Source organism: Aspergillus piperis (genome assembly GCF_003184755.1).
Source record: "Aspergillus piperis CBS 112811 unplaced genomic scaffold BO85scaffold_1, whole genome shotgun sequence".
NCBI classification, from domain to species: domain Eukaryota; kingdom Fungi; phylum Ascomycota; class Eurotiomycetes; order Eurotiales; family Aspergillaceae; genus Aspergillus; species Aspergillus piperis.
In genome coordinates, this window is record NW_020291591.1 from 2,788,102 (window position 1) to 2,801,247 (window position 13,146).

General features: G+C 47.6%; 5 protein-coding genes across 5 annotated transcripts; 2 read left to right on the forward strand and 3 right to left on the reverse strand.

Annotated features, from left to right (window-relative positions):
* Positions 1 to 528: 528 nt before the first annotated feature.
* Positions 529 to 1,810, reverse strand: BO85DRAFT_444779 (phosphotransferase family protein). The gene has a single exon (XM_025659106.1). It carries the CDS (start codon positions 1,796 to 1,798, stop codon positions 851 to 853), a length of 948 nt encoding a protein of 315 aa, XP_025521411.1. The 5' UTR covers positions 1,799 to 1,810; the 3' UTR covers positions 529 to 850.
* Positions 1,811 to 4,885: 3,075 nt separating this feature from the next.
* Positions 4,886 to 6,476, forward strand: BO85DRAFT_465341 (kinase-like protein). The gene is made up of 2 exons (XM_025662049.1): positions 4,886 to 5,531; positions 5,597 to 6,476. Exons 1-2 carry the CDS (start codon positions 4,892 to 4,894, stop codon positions 6,370 to 6,372), a joined length of 1,416 nt encoding a protein of 471 aa, XP_025521412.1. The 5' UTR covers positions 4,886 to 4,891; the 3' UTR covers positions 6,373 to 6,476.
* Positions 6,477 to 6,602: 126 nt separating this feature from the next.
* BO85DRAFT_495385 (S1/P1 nuclease) lies at positions 6,603 to 7,681 on the reverse strand (the record flags this gene model as incomplete). Its single annotated transcript, XM_025663909.1, has 3 exons — positions 6,603 to 7,206; positions 7,301 to 7,392; positions 7,444 to 7,681. The coding sequence occupies 3 exons, from the start codon at positions 7,679 to 7,681 to the stop codon at positions 6,610 to 6,612; spliced, it is 927 nt and encodes a 308-aa protein (XP_025521413.1). The 3' UTR covers positions 6,603 to 6,609.
* Positions 7,682 to 8,699: 1,018 nt separating this feature from the next.
* BO85DRAFT_495387 (O-methyltransferase) lies at positions 8,700 to 9,794 on the reverse strand (the record flags this gene model as incomplete). Its single annotated transcript, XM_025663910.1, has 1 exon — positions 8,700 to 9,794. The coding sequence occupies one exon, from the start codon at positions 9,792 to 9,794 to the stop codon at positions 8,700 to 8,702; it is 1,095 nt and encodes a 364-aa protein (XP_025521414.1).
* Positions 9,795 to 10,843: 1,049 nt separating this feature from the next.
* BO85DRAFT_444780 (T6SS phospholipase effector Tle1-like catalytic domain-containing protein) lies at positions 10,844 to 12,304 on the forward strand. Its single transcript, XM_025659107.1, has 3 exons — positions 10,844 to 10,936; positions 10,999 to 11,175; positions 11,237 to 12,304. The coding sequence occupies exons 1-3, from the start codon at positions 10,903 to 10,905 to the stop codon at positions 12,253 to 12,255; spliced, it is 1,230 nt and encodes a 409-aa protein (XP_025521415.1). The 5' UTR covers positions 10,844 to 10,902; the 3' UTR covers positions 12,256 to 12,304.
* Positions 12,305 to 13,146: the final 842 nt, after the last annotated feature.

The window sequence follows — 13,146 nt, forward strand, 5'->3', positions numbered from 1 at the left end:
ATGAAGCAACGCCGCTCGCACTTTGTAGTCAGTTTCACGAGGGCTGCCAGGCTAATACAGGTCCTTGGAAAATGCTTCACGACAAGCGCCGCAATGTACACAGACTCACTCACATTTGATATACACTTCCAACTGATGCATTCAGATAGAATAGAGAATAGTAGTACTACTACCCATCTTTAAGGTATTTTAAATATGCAAAAAGCACAAAAACATACAACAGAAGGGATTCGCTGGTGGTCACCCACCCAACTACTAACCTCCCGGCGTGTGGCTTAAGTACGGCTGAGCGGACGGGAAGCCCTGTTTTCCACACCCTGTGGTCGTATGTACTATAATCAACATTGGAAGGAGTGATATAGAGCAAAATGCGAATGTTTTCTGAAAAGAGTGAAATTCTTGGAAGTCCCGCCGAAGAATCCTGATCAAACACAGCATATGTAGAACACATGAAGATCGATCTTCAGACCCAAGCTGTCGTGGGTCAGCATGAAATTGCCGCGCTACTATAGCGCCGCACGAAAGTCTCTTACATTAAAGTCGGCTGGAGATCAGAAGATAGAGATTCCCAAGATATAGCTAATCATGGATCCCAGAAGTCTACCTAGCAGGGTATGAATACGACGAAAAAAGGGTCCCGAGTGTAAAAACGCAAAAAGAGGCCTCGTTCCACGCCGAGACATCGAACAACTCGCGGGCAGCCGATGGCTGGACTCTCGCTTTGATGACTGATAGTGACAAGGCAAGCGTACAAAACATGAAGAGTGCCATGACCCGTATTTACCATTTTCCTGGTAGGCTGTGTCTGGACAGTACTCATTACGTCTGGCCTTCTGTCTATGCAGCACAATCAAAAAGCTATGTAAGAGTCCACCGTCAAAAGGTTCAACGCTCTGTCTGATTCTAGCTCTTCTCGATACTCATCACCACCCATCCACATAGCAACCTGATACCACCAGCTGTCTCTCCCGAAGCGCATTGCTGTCGTGTATTCCCAAAATTCGGGATACCAACCTCCGGATTCCCAGTCGAGAAAGCCAGCCAAGTGCCCATCTTCATTGATTAGAATGTTATGAGCTTTGAAGTCTCCGTGAGTGAACTTGACTTTATAAGGGCGCTGTTGTAACTGCTTCGCAGTAGCGAATGTATTATTGTAATCATCAACAGATATGAAACCATGCTGAGATGCTGGTGCAAAAAGGTGCTGGTAGAATGATTTGTGATCTTTGAAAGGACCCATGATGTGGTCAGGGACGCGCGAGCTGCGGAGGGCGGTTCCGATAGGCGAGCAGATAATATCCTGACTTGGTGGCTCCCACTCGCGCATAGCGTGGACGCAAGTCTTCAGTTCTTCAAGCCACGGACCCTCGTCAGCAACCTCCAAGGGATCATCGGAGTTCACAAGACTGAAGCCCGGCAGTCTCGTCATGAGTATCGAGACCTCTCGGGTCAAGTGAGGAGTAACGTGCTCTCCGCAGCTGAGGACTCTTGGGACAGGAATACCAGCTGCTCGAGCCATTTGCATTGCAATGACCTCCTCCACGCTCGTCCGATCGGTCCATTTTAGAACGAGTCCAAACGGCAGCTGGATAATGTGCGGGTCAAAATATAACCCGAACAGGTAGCAGTAGCACCGTGAGAAGTGGTAGAGCAAACCATGTGCTTTACCCCGAAGCCATCTGCTATTGGCGTCTGGTACGGCGGGCACTGGTGGGGTTACTCTTTGGACTGTAGTAACAGCGGGTGCTGGCCAGGTATAATCCGGAGTTATGATTGAGGGGATAAGGGAGAGCCACATTGTGAACAGAGCCCTCCAGAAGATGAACAAGTCAACATTTCTCGGTCGCTGTAGGAAGTAAACAAGGATATGCCGGACAATTGATCTTGCGGTTCCGACATGACTGCATGTGTTTTCTTTCAGGGATCATATATTTGGCTAGATAAGGGTATAGATATGCAGACACTATGGTGAAACAGAGAGATACAGATTCGTCCTTGGTGGTTAATGTGGGTGGCAGGCATGAACTGCACTCTAGACCCGTAAAACTGAGCTATTCTCCAGCATGAGGCATTTGGAGTACTACTAGGCATACATGCCAAGGGCAAACTCATTAGCCATGTCCAAAACCGAGGCCACAAGATGATTCAATGACCTCGACCATGGCCTCTAATTTATTCCGAACATGACAACACTGATTGTCTCAAGTCCGCCTAACTGTTTAACTCATTCTTTACCCTATTCCACACCACCACCATAGAATGTGCTAGCACCTTCAGGGTAGCTATTCAAGGGCCGCTGATTATTATACCTCCATATCCACAATATAGGGCTTGTTAGTGATCTCGTTCGTAGCTGTCATAGCTGTATGCCTTACATATAGTCTATCGCATATCGCCCAGCCTTTATCACCTGGCGTACCGTTTGGACCCCGATCATGCACTTCTTGGTGCAACTGTGAAAGACCCAGTAGACAGCAATTGATCTGGTAATTTCCATTATTCGGAGAGTATCTTGAGCGCCATGGATTAGATCGGCAGATGAAATTCCAGCCGTGATTGTACAATTAACTTAGTTCCCCACCCTGTGCCAATCAAACTAGAATCACACGTATAATGATTGAATTTTGTATGATCCTTTGCCAATATTCTTCAAACACACGTGGGAATCCTGGAGGCGATTATGAACGGGACATATCAACGCCAACCTGTTTCACGAAGATCTCCTGTAATACTGCCTAATGCAGTAGCTCCATTACTCAAACGGATCGATCTTGTCATATGGAATCTTACATCGGAATATAATGCTATTGGTGCGTTTTGGCAGGTGACAATGCATAGCCGAAGGCCGTACGACCACGGGTAGTCGTCCGAAGCTTTGATACACCTATCATCACCTGGACTTGAAGCCAAACGCTTGGTCGCAGAGGTTAAATGCTGGCCATTTTTGCAGGTATACATGGCGTTACACATCCCCAGCGCTTTGGTAAAATTGGGAATCTGCGTATTTTTCGCGCACCTCTTGAACATACAACACGATTGTCAGCCACATCAGTATGGCTCTCTTGAATCAACCGTTAACGCCAAGGAGGCAACTCGGATAACAAATCCATTTTCTCGTGTCCGTATACCCTTGTGAGGAAGGTTTGGAGTAGGAGGCCTGATGTATACTAGCCAATTGTAAAAGCATACTTTGACTTCAAGATCACACGAGGTATCATGGGATACATCCACTATCCTCTTTTCTCGTATTGGCTTCACGTTTCAGTCACTCGTGGGCAACATATGAAATGCTAGATCTGATTAATTAGCAGCAATAATTCGTGAAACATTGATTCAGGATCACGAACTGGGAATCCAACTCCGCTCCGTACATACAGATGCTCATGTCGTAATGAGAGTGGCTGTGCCAAGTACTAGACATAGATCCCTTGACTGCCATGATCAAACACCAGTCAAACCTACAAGGTAAGCGAGTAGAGCAGCGTGAGAGTCGACATGGGCTGGTATAAGAAGGCTGGCTCTCCACGAATTCGATCAAGCCGATGCAACATCCATCAGATCCCCAAAAACACACTCTAAAGCAAGATAATCTTTGTCCTCATCATGCATCTTATTCCTGTTGCTATCGCCACCCTTCTGACGACTGCCAGCGCTATCGCAGTTATCAAGCCCGCTGCCGGTGACACCGTTCACTGCAACCAGCCATGGCAAGTGTGCTGGACCGCGGTCAAGTAAGTATCGCGAATGACTCGAAACTTTGAAACATGGTCTAGTGCCCTAGCTAATGTAATTACGTTCTCCAGCACTGATCCGCCACAGTTCTGCCTCTACCTTACCAACTTTAGGGAATTCCCTCCCCAGGTCGTCGATCTCCTCAGCCGGACGCCCATCACAACCGATGGTGGGGGCTGTGTGACGATTCCTCCGCCAAGTTGCCCATCCCCCCTTCGCACAACGTATGTGGTAGACTCCATTTGAGTATCGTTCGTGGAGTGCGTGTCCAATATTTGCTGACATGAAGTTTGCGTCTTCTAGTCCTTATCGCGTCCGGGCTGCTTCCTGTTCAGATTCCAATACTATCTACGCGGAGTCTGGGGACTTTACTCTCCTCCCTTAACTTCCTGTCTCTACGGAGAGAGATGTACACGGAGTGGACTTGTAATATGACAGGCCGCACTTTGGTTAACAAGACGGCTGATAGGAGGGAAGTTGGCTTAGTAGTCTGTTCTGTTCAATGGCAAGCATAGTAGGCCGCAGGCATGGGGCGAATCGCAACATCGCTTATCATAACTGGCTTCAACAGTCGGTTCCTTCATTCGTTTTAGGATCTTCACTTATTTTTAGGTCATATTTGTTCGAATTTGAATTGGTTTCCTGCTTTTTTACAGACTTTTCCGTCTAGGAGGAAGGACACCCAAGGCATCTTACAAAACAGTCGAAGGCACAGGACCAGCCGCGAGTGGCTTTAGTAGGTTCAGACTCTAAAAAGGTGACATTAAGTATTTAGTATCTTGTAACCATCTTTGATAATACATGATTGAAAGCTTTGATCAGTACTTGAGAACCAATTCAGCAGGTATCCCAAATGTAAAGCTGCTGCTATTATCATAAAAAGTATTGGTTCTAATGGGCAATTTCGGTCATTTGTAGACGGTGTCTCCATGATACCCGAGCAAAGAACCCGTAGCCGTGTAGACCCTGACAGCGTTACTATCAATTATAAATTCAAGTAAGCTGTCGATGATATGTATGACTGTACATCTTCACGTGATATATGATCACTGCGGCAACAGACAGTTCGTGCTTGTGGAACGCTTCTTCCTTCCCAGCAGTCAGATGCGCAAAAGGCAGCTTCGGAACCGTTATCAGGCATCCATCATACCAACTGACAATGAAGTGTCATGCCCAGCTACTTGGGCGCCCTATTCTTTCCTCAACACCTATTAGCCAACCATGTTTCTCCCCACCAAGTGTCAGGTCGCCCCACTGTCCCCAGAAGACCCACTCAGGCTTATTTGCACGGCTTAGTTCCACAAAGCCTCAGGCTCGCGTGGAGTACAACTGGATCATGGGGGTGGAAACACTTGAAGACTATCAGCCTGGAGGTTACCACCCAGTTATGATCGGTGACGTGCTTCATAGCCGGTACCGCATCGTAGATAAACTAGGTCATGGTGGTTACTCTACCGTCTGGCTCGCTCGAGATACTGCCCTTAAGAGATATGTCGCCCTGAAAGTCAACACAGCGGACGCGCATCCACGGGAGGCAAGGGTACTTAGGACACTGTTTGAGTCATCCTCATCCTCAGCACCTCCTGCCCACGGACGCAGCTTGATACCGATGATATTCGACGAATTCCAAGTACAGGGTCCAAACGGGATACATGCGTGCTATACTACAGCCCCCGCACAATGTAATCTTAGGGAGATCTCTTTCAGCCGTCTTTTTCCTCTTGACGTGGCTCGAGCGCTGTGCTATGGACTTACACAGGCTGTTGCTTACATGCATTCGCACGGATATGTACACGGAGGTTCGTCAAGAAGGCCCTCTCACGACGTGGTCCCCATGAGCTAATTACGAACCTACTGAATCAAGATATTCACCTAAGCAATATCTTGATTAAGCTCCCATTTAAGTTTGACAATCTTTCTATCAAAGAATTATACGAAAGTTATGGGGAACCCGAGACAGTTCCCATCTCGCGCTGCGATGGAAAGCCCCTTACTCCTAATATCCCAGCTCAAGCGGTGAAGCCTTTATTTCTAGGAAAATATGCCGAAACAATGACGCTAGCCGATGTACGTCCACTTCTTAGCGACTTTGGCGAGGCCTTCGCTCCTGCCTCAGAGGTTCGACTTGGACAAGACTGCCACACACCTCCGGCCTTTCGCTCTCCAGAAGCCAGATTTGAGCCACAAAAGCCGCTTGCGTATTCTTCGGACATCTGGAGCCTAGCTACGGCGATATGGGAGGTTATAGGAATGAAAGCTCTCTTCAGTATTGATATGGTTCCCGACGATGAAATTGTGGCACAACATATCGATGTACTGGGACCACTGCCAAGGGATTGGTGGCTGCGTTGGGAGGGAAGAGGCAAGTTCTTTACGGAGGATGGGCATCCAACAGACGCATACCTGGAGAATAAATGGCCTCCCCTTGAGGAGGCATTCGACATAGACATACAGAAGTGGAGGAGAAAGTGGAGAGGTGTGGTTGAGGAGGAAGAGAGAGCCGCGTTTGTGGATCTGATCCGCAGAATGTTGCTGTTCCAACCGGAAGCGCGACCGACAGCTGAAGATGTGCTCCAGTCGGAGTGGATGGTCAAGTGGGCTTTGCCGGATTATGAGCGAAGTTTAAATATATCTGTTTGATGTGATAAGTACGCAAGGAGGTAAATATAAATACTAGTAGCGAGATTCAGCCGGAAGATCCACTCAGTTGATCACGACCTAAATCAGATTTGCGTCTTTTGTCCATCAAATCAACCAATACCGAGGATATTTCTTTTTCTCTCCGCTGATTGAGAATATTATTACAGGGCAAGCCTAAACACATTAGAGGATGACAACAAAAACACTTTTGCATCAGCTATGTACCAGGCCATAACGTTAGAGGTCACCTTGAAGGTGGACACCTCTGAATTCCTCAGCTGCTGCCCTTTCCTTCGCTAGGGCATTGATCCAACCGGCAAGACGTATGGCCGCCTTGAATATTTGTTCATCAACAATAGGCGCAGCTACCTCATAATACTCACCACCCAGATCGTTCTCCTCAAGCCACTCAAGCCCCCTTTCCATCACGAAATCACAATTTAGCTGATTTGATTCCGTCGCCCACTTCTTGATGCATTTCAAGGGTTGTCGAGTATTTGCACACTTGGTATCAACTGGTCGCGGCCTATTTTCCTGATGGAGTCTATCGGCCCACTTCGCTGACGCCAGCCGTTCAGGATTGTGTTTGAGACTGTGCTTTATGCCATTGATTTTGTGTGGAATGGCAGTATCCCAGACTGAGTGTAGGTTCCATTTCTTGTTGTCATCGTCGCACGGAGCCTTTGCATCGAAGCAGACACGAATATCATTCCCACCTCTTGCCACTCCCGTGACGTGCAGTGGTTGATGTAGGTCCCCGAAAAGGTGAATTAAAAACATCAAGGCCTCCTTTTTCTGGGTCTCATTGGCTTTCTTGTCCGCGATTTGATGAGTCTATTGTCCCAGAGTGTTAGAGACCGAGGACTCAGAGGGACGAAAGTAAGAAATATTTCGTGTTTCAACGATATTGTGGATACAGGCAACTTACCATATTTGCCATCAGTGAGATGATACAGCCTTCGGCAGGGCAATCATCCGGATATGAGACGGAACATGAATTTGGAGGTTCGTCGTTTGGGTCTAAAGCCAAAATAGATGGTGAGTGGTCCATATACTATTCGTATAACATACTGATATAATGCAAGGGTCTAGTGAGCGGTCGTTTCCACTTGATGGTGTCCGCCCACGTTGCGGCGTCAGAGATATCAAAGCCTTTATCGTTGGCGAGAAGCTCATTTACGAGATCAGAGCCGGTACGAGTAAGGTGTTTCTCAGCCAAGTAGGCGATAGCTCGATGCCCAACATCTCCCCAAGCGATCGCTGGTTGCACTGACAGTGTGCAAATTGTGAAAAGAAGGAAAGCCCGCATTGTAATGGTACGTGTCGTAAATCTGGCCCTAAACAAATATACAGTGGTTTTGGGGGTACAAGCACTAGGATACCAAGGGCATTGTCTTCTTTTAACATCGCTCCGGCTAATAGCCCAGTTTTGTAAGAGCACAGCAAGCGGGTACCTACTAACTACATACCAATGGCCATCCGAGAGCCGTCACAATGACATTATTGGTTCTTGTAATACAACCTCACCGTCGATACAGTGTCAAGTGCGGAGAAGTATGTACTGAGGTTTCATCATTGGTAGGAGATGAACAAAGAGAAACTAGCTATACGAAATCTACTCCCGCGGACAGCCAAATTACAGGGACCCACGGCACAATATGGCTCAATCGTGCTTAGAGTTCTATGCTTATCCGGTGTGGTTCGATCTTCGATTCTAGCCGTGGCCTATTCCTTTAAACTCTGTCTCTCCAGTGGATAAGGCTGCCGAACACACCACGTACTGTGATCATTTTCACACTGCCAATTATTGAAGTCTAACTTTGGCACAGAAACCATGGATCATTGACAGTTTGGATATTTTAATCTTTTCTGCGAAGAATCCTTCCTATTACGACGCTTTTTTTTGTTGAATGATCTAAGCGCTATACCACGGAGGGCGCGCTGTGGCCGCTATACAGCATCTGCCATGCCTCGCCACAAATATTTAGTAATCGAAACGAGATTATGTTGGGACAGTAATCTCTCCGTCGCTAGTCTGACTAGACGCGATATATCGTTTTTGGTCTAGCGGTTAGTGCGCGACAGATTATTTGGCCTTCCGCAAAGTTTGCTACTCAACCCATATCCCTCAATATGCTTCCACAATTATCATTTTGAACTTAGTAAGTTTCATGTCGAGTAGCAATATTTGACAGTCTGGATCAGCACTTCGCAAATCAAAAATGAGATGGAAGAGCAATTTTGCTTCACAGATTTTTTTTTCAACGCTCCACAGCCTATCATTTTCAAGACAGAAGTACCCACCTTGGCTGCAAAACGCCTCAATCTCAATGTGCAAAAACTATCGGACGACCTTCTGTCGCTCCCTGCCGAGCCCCATAGCTTACCCCGTCGACCCTCAGTCCCTCCTCATTGAGTAGGGTGATAGTATCACCATTATTAGAAAGAGGGCAGTTTGACATCTCAAACCTCTTCATAGCCCGAGAGTCCAAAGCTGCATTGTGAGGGAGCGCTTGAACTTGACCAGCAGCATTATGAAACCTCCATGATGCCAGGGCCACTCTGTGATTTGTAAGATTCTCAAGCGTGACGAACTCCTTTTCTTTGGCAGACCGGTCATCTCTGCCTCGTGGATTGACGAGTGCTTCTTTGATAGCCACCGAGTTCTCAATGATCTCCTTGGGTAGAACGTCCGCCCAGGTAACGACGTGCTTTGCAAAAGCATGTCCATTGTGGTCATCAGTGTGAGCGGCTTGTGATGCGAATGCAAGGAAAACGCCAGTCCAGTGATCGTCGTACTCAATGATAAGGCCGCCATCTTGAAACACGCCATCATCCTTGACAAAGTGCGGAATATTGCCCTGGTTCATGTGAACATTGTGGATTCCGTTTCTGGTGTTGAACATAGAGCCGAATAGATATATTGTAGCTTTGTGGTGAATTGCCTTCTTTACCTCAGGCTCCAGGACATCAATTATATCGTTATTTGTGCCAGGGATGTCATGGGGAAGAACACGGCCGCTCTGTGTAGTGAAGAGGTTCCCCCGGATGAAGTCCAGGCCTTTACCATCGAAATCGGTGAGTTCTTCAATTGGGTGGAAGCCGAAGTCTAAATTAGATAGCTTCTCGGTGATGGGATGCTCGACAAGCTTGTGATTTACCCAATAGGCAAGCCGGGACTCCTTGCCAGTGGACTTGATGTTGATAGCTGCGCGGAATAATCCAGGAATCTCCCTTGGCTTCTGCTTGTTTGGTGGATTGCCCTTGTGTTTGTGTCGGTAGTCACGGTCGAATTGTGGCATTTTTGCATTATTGTCATGGTAGTACAGCGAGAGATGGGGGGATTTGGGGTCCTCAAAACGATCTTCCAGCTCGTAGTGAGCTGGAAATCCCTTCCAGATTCCGTAGTCTTTGACGGGCATGGTGTTTATGAGTTATGTAGCAGCGTTGGAATATATATTGGGCTAGTAGTATTGTTTGGAAGCTAAGAGGAGCTAAGGCTAAGTCCAAGTGCAATGGATCTAATATATCTCTGGGAATTTCGAGGAGGGGAATGTGGAACGAACCACGCGTTTCTCATAACCGTTACAGTTAAATCTCTTCTAGTCTGGAGCGGTCTACCGTGTTGCATCTTTGGTGTTCGGTCGGCCTCCAGCCGGTTCCATGGTTTCTGTGGGCCAATATAAGCTTATGTTGTAGTGTATTATCACGCCGACACATTTCACGTGGACAACTGTACGGGATCAGGCCACTTCTATCTATTAGTGCAAGGTAAATGCATTTTAATTAATCGGATTCTTACGCATCCATGTTATGCCCTAAATGGAATTATGAGGAAAGAGAAACCCAAGGGGACAATGATTTCTGGATTGACAATATATCCCGCACATCAAGAGCCTGATGGCGCTGCAAGCAGGGATCCGTCCACCTCAATGTGCCCTTAGAGGCCTCTTGTAGCACCACAAAAATGGTTCATATTTATAGCCTGACGCCTCACGTCGTTTCTGTTTCATTTGAAAAGAAGCGTCCGGAGGAGGGCTGTCAACCTCGTATTCGTCGATCCGCTAACTCTACTATTTAAAGTTATCCGTATTCAACGCCACCCCCTCCTTGTGGGAATGGCTTCCGCGAACCAACCTTTCATTCCTTATTCATATTTGTACCTATTCCAGATTCTCATGACCGCAATACCTTGTTTTGCCCTTGACTTCCCTCGTAATGAGGGATGAGGTTTGCGCTGTAGGAGTTCACTCCGCACCAGCTGTAGCCAAGGAACGCCGCGTCGGAGCACCAGCATCTGCTGGATACGAACGAATCTTGGCTTCGTCCAAACTTTCCCAGTCTGCGGGAGACCTCGTGTTCGAGGGCAGATGATGTGAGGCTGACAGCCCCAACGGTGGCTGGGGCTCAGCTGAGGTCTAGTTAAATCCAAATAAATAGGGGTTCTACGAGGGAGTTCATAATGGGCGGTAGGGAATAGCATGTGAAATGTGCGCTCGAACCACTGAATCCCAAATATCCACATGCAAAATGTTACCTAAACGTCTCATTGTCTGCTGCGATGGTATGTTCGATTGAACTACTAGAGGAAGCTAAATCCGTGCTGATAATGGTCGGTTCTCCCAGGAACCTGGAAGGATTCGACAGCGGATTCTCAGGAACCTCCGTCGAATGTGACGCGGTTGACGCGCACTTTAAGCCGCGTGGCAGTCGTGGAAGAGAATGGAGTGAACAAAGAAATTCCTCAAATCGTCTATTACCAGAAAGGCGTTGGGACCGGTCTAGCCGACAAGTATTTCGGAGGTACGGTGTCTAGACGTTGACCCGACCCGTGTTCCATGGGTATCTCTAACTGATGTACTAGGTGTCGCCGGGATCGGAATCAGTGCGAACGTTCGTGCCGCCTATGGCTTCCTCGTGGATAACTACGAGGAGGGCGACAAGATCTACTTTTTTGGATTCTCACGGGGTGCTTATACCGCCAGAGCGATCGCGGGTATAGTCTGCGAACTAGGGCTGTTGACTCCCCGAGGCATGGACAATTTTGCCACGGTATACGATGACTTCTACGACCGAAAGTTGCCGGTGTACGATGAGGAGAAACGCCGACAGCTGGGTTTCCGCGACCCCCTCCCACGGTTCACAGTAGAGATTGTCGGGGTCTGGGACACGGTCGCGTTCCATAAGCCCTGGATGTTCGGAAACTGGTCAGGGGAGAAACTCGAGTTTCGCAATACGCTGCTCTCTAGGGAGGTCAAGTATGCTTTTCATGCACTTGCGCTGGATGAAGAGAGAAGTGCCTACCAGCCCACACTGTGGCATCAGCCAGAGAATGCTGATGGCCAAGAGCTGCTGCAGGTGTGGTTCTCTGGTGTGCATACAGATGTGGGCGGAGGAGGGCAGGACCCCCGACTGGCGAATATCACACTGGCCTGGATGATCGCGCAATGCACCAAGCATAATCAGTTGAGCTTCGATATTGAGGAGTACCTCTTCGACCGTCCTCCACGACCGTTAGAGACAGACACAGCCCCATGGGCGACGGCATTCGGCAAAACAAACACGGGAAGCTTCGCTCGGACGGTGGAGACCATTCTGGGCGGGAAGTCAAAGAGGACACCTCTCCAGTACAAGCAGACTGGCGATGGAAATCCACAGCCTACCAATGAGGTGATTCATGCTTCTATCGAGGACCGTGTATTGAGTGGGAAGGGAACCATAGCTGGGGCTGTACTTTGGCCCTCGCTAGTAATTGAACGCCTAACTCCTGATCAAGAATGGGTACTTGACAGTGGAGGCAAACTTGTGCAAGCGCCAGTGCTGAAAGAGGAACTGTTCATGAAGGGGAGGATTCGGACAGTTCATGTGGATGAGGTAGACTGATGTACTAAGTTTGGGTATTTCATGTAGTAATAGGACGTCTTCAATTAGAGAGATATACTTGTAGCAATTGCTAGACCCAGGCGGATAAGTTTGGTAATAAACCTGATGTTGAATGAATAGAAAAGCATATTCCAATTCTTCTCCTATATAAGATGCCAATACAGTATTTATCCATTAACAAGGCATGTATGCGCATTGCTAAAGAGGATGATGATGCCCGAAAGTACACACCATTGACTGCTCCAGCGCTAAACGCCCGATATCAGGACATCGACGCTTTATTGTATCACAAATTACGGCCAATACCTCTCTTGGCTACTTCTTTCTACTTTCTTCAATCTCTTCCATGGTGTCGAATCTAAGCCTTGCCGAGATCAGCCAACAGAAAGCACCATTTTTTACCCACCTACACGGTAATGGGTCTAGTACTGAAATCCGATAGGGCAGTTCGTTAACTATAAAATTAAAGATCCACAATTAGCGATAGCGCTTATAGAACAATAGATCAATCTCTAATACACACCAATTACTGTCCAAGGCACTACCTGCCTATTCAGTCAGCTCATATCAGAACCAATAAAACTGCCGCTCTAGGGTCATCTTTGACGCTAGGCTCCACCAGTACGGCGAGGATGTGATCCTGCCGCCCGCTTCTGATCCGATGGCCTTGAGATCGACTATTCGAGATTCACAAAATTATGTGAGTTCTTAGGCACCCTATTGCTTATTGGTAGTTGCTTCGCATCAGACCTCATGGTTTTGCATGGGCTATAGGGCAATGGACGACTTGGTACCCTATCACGCAATAATTCATGATTACAAACCAGCAAGACTAATACTGCGAGTCAAAGACCGAAGCGCCGATAGACAGCTCAGAGATGACAAATGTAC

What these genes read in the sequence shown, in the direction of transcription:
- BO85DRAFT_444780 (XM_025659107.1), top strand. Translation starts at nt 10,903, where the DNA reads ATGTTACCTAAACGTCTCATTGTCTGCTGCGATG. An exon ending in TCTCATTGTCTGCTGCGATG is followed by an intron (nt 10,937 to 10,998) that starts GTATGTTCGATT and finishes CGGTTCTCCCAG; the next exon opens with GAACCTGGAAGGATTCGACA. An exon ending in AGCCGACAAGTATTTCGGAG is followed by an intron (nt 11,176 to 11,236) that starts GTACGGTGTCTA and finishes CTGATGTACTAG; the next exon opens with GTGTCGCCGGGATCGGAATC.
- BO85DRAFT_444779 (XM_025659106.1), bottom strand. Translation starts at nt 1,798, where the DNA reads ATGTGGCTCTCCCTTATCCCCTCAATCATAACTCCGGATTATACCTGG.
- BO85DRAFT_465341 (XM_025662049.1), top strand. Translation starts at nt 4,892, where the DNA reads ATGAAGTGTCATGCCCAGCTACTTGGGCGCCCTATTCTTTCCTCAACA. An exon ending in GCACGGATATGTACACGGAG is followed by an intron (nt 5,532 to 5,596) that starts GTTCGTCAAGAA and finishes TACTGAATCAAG; the next exon opens with ATATTCACCTAAGCAATATC.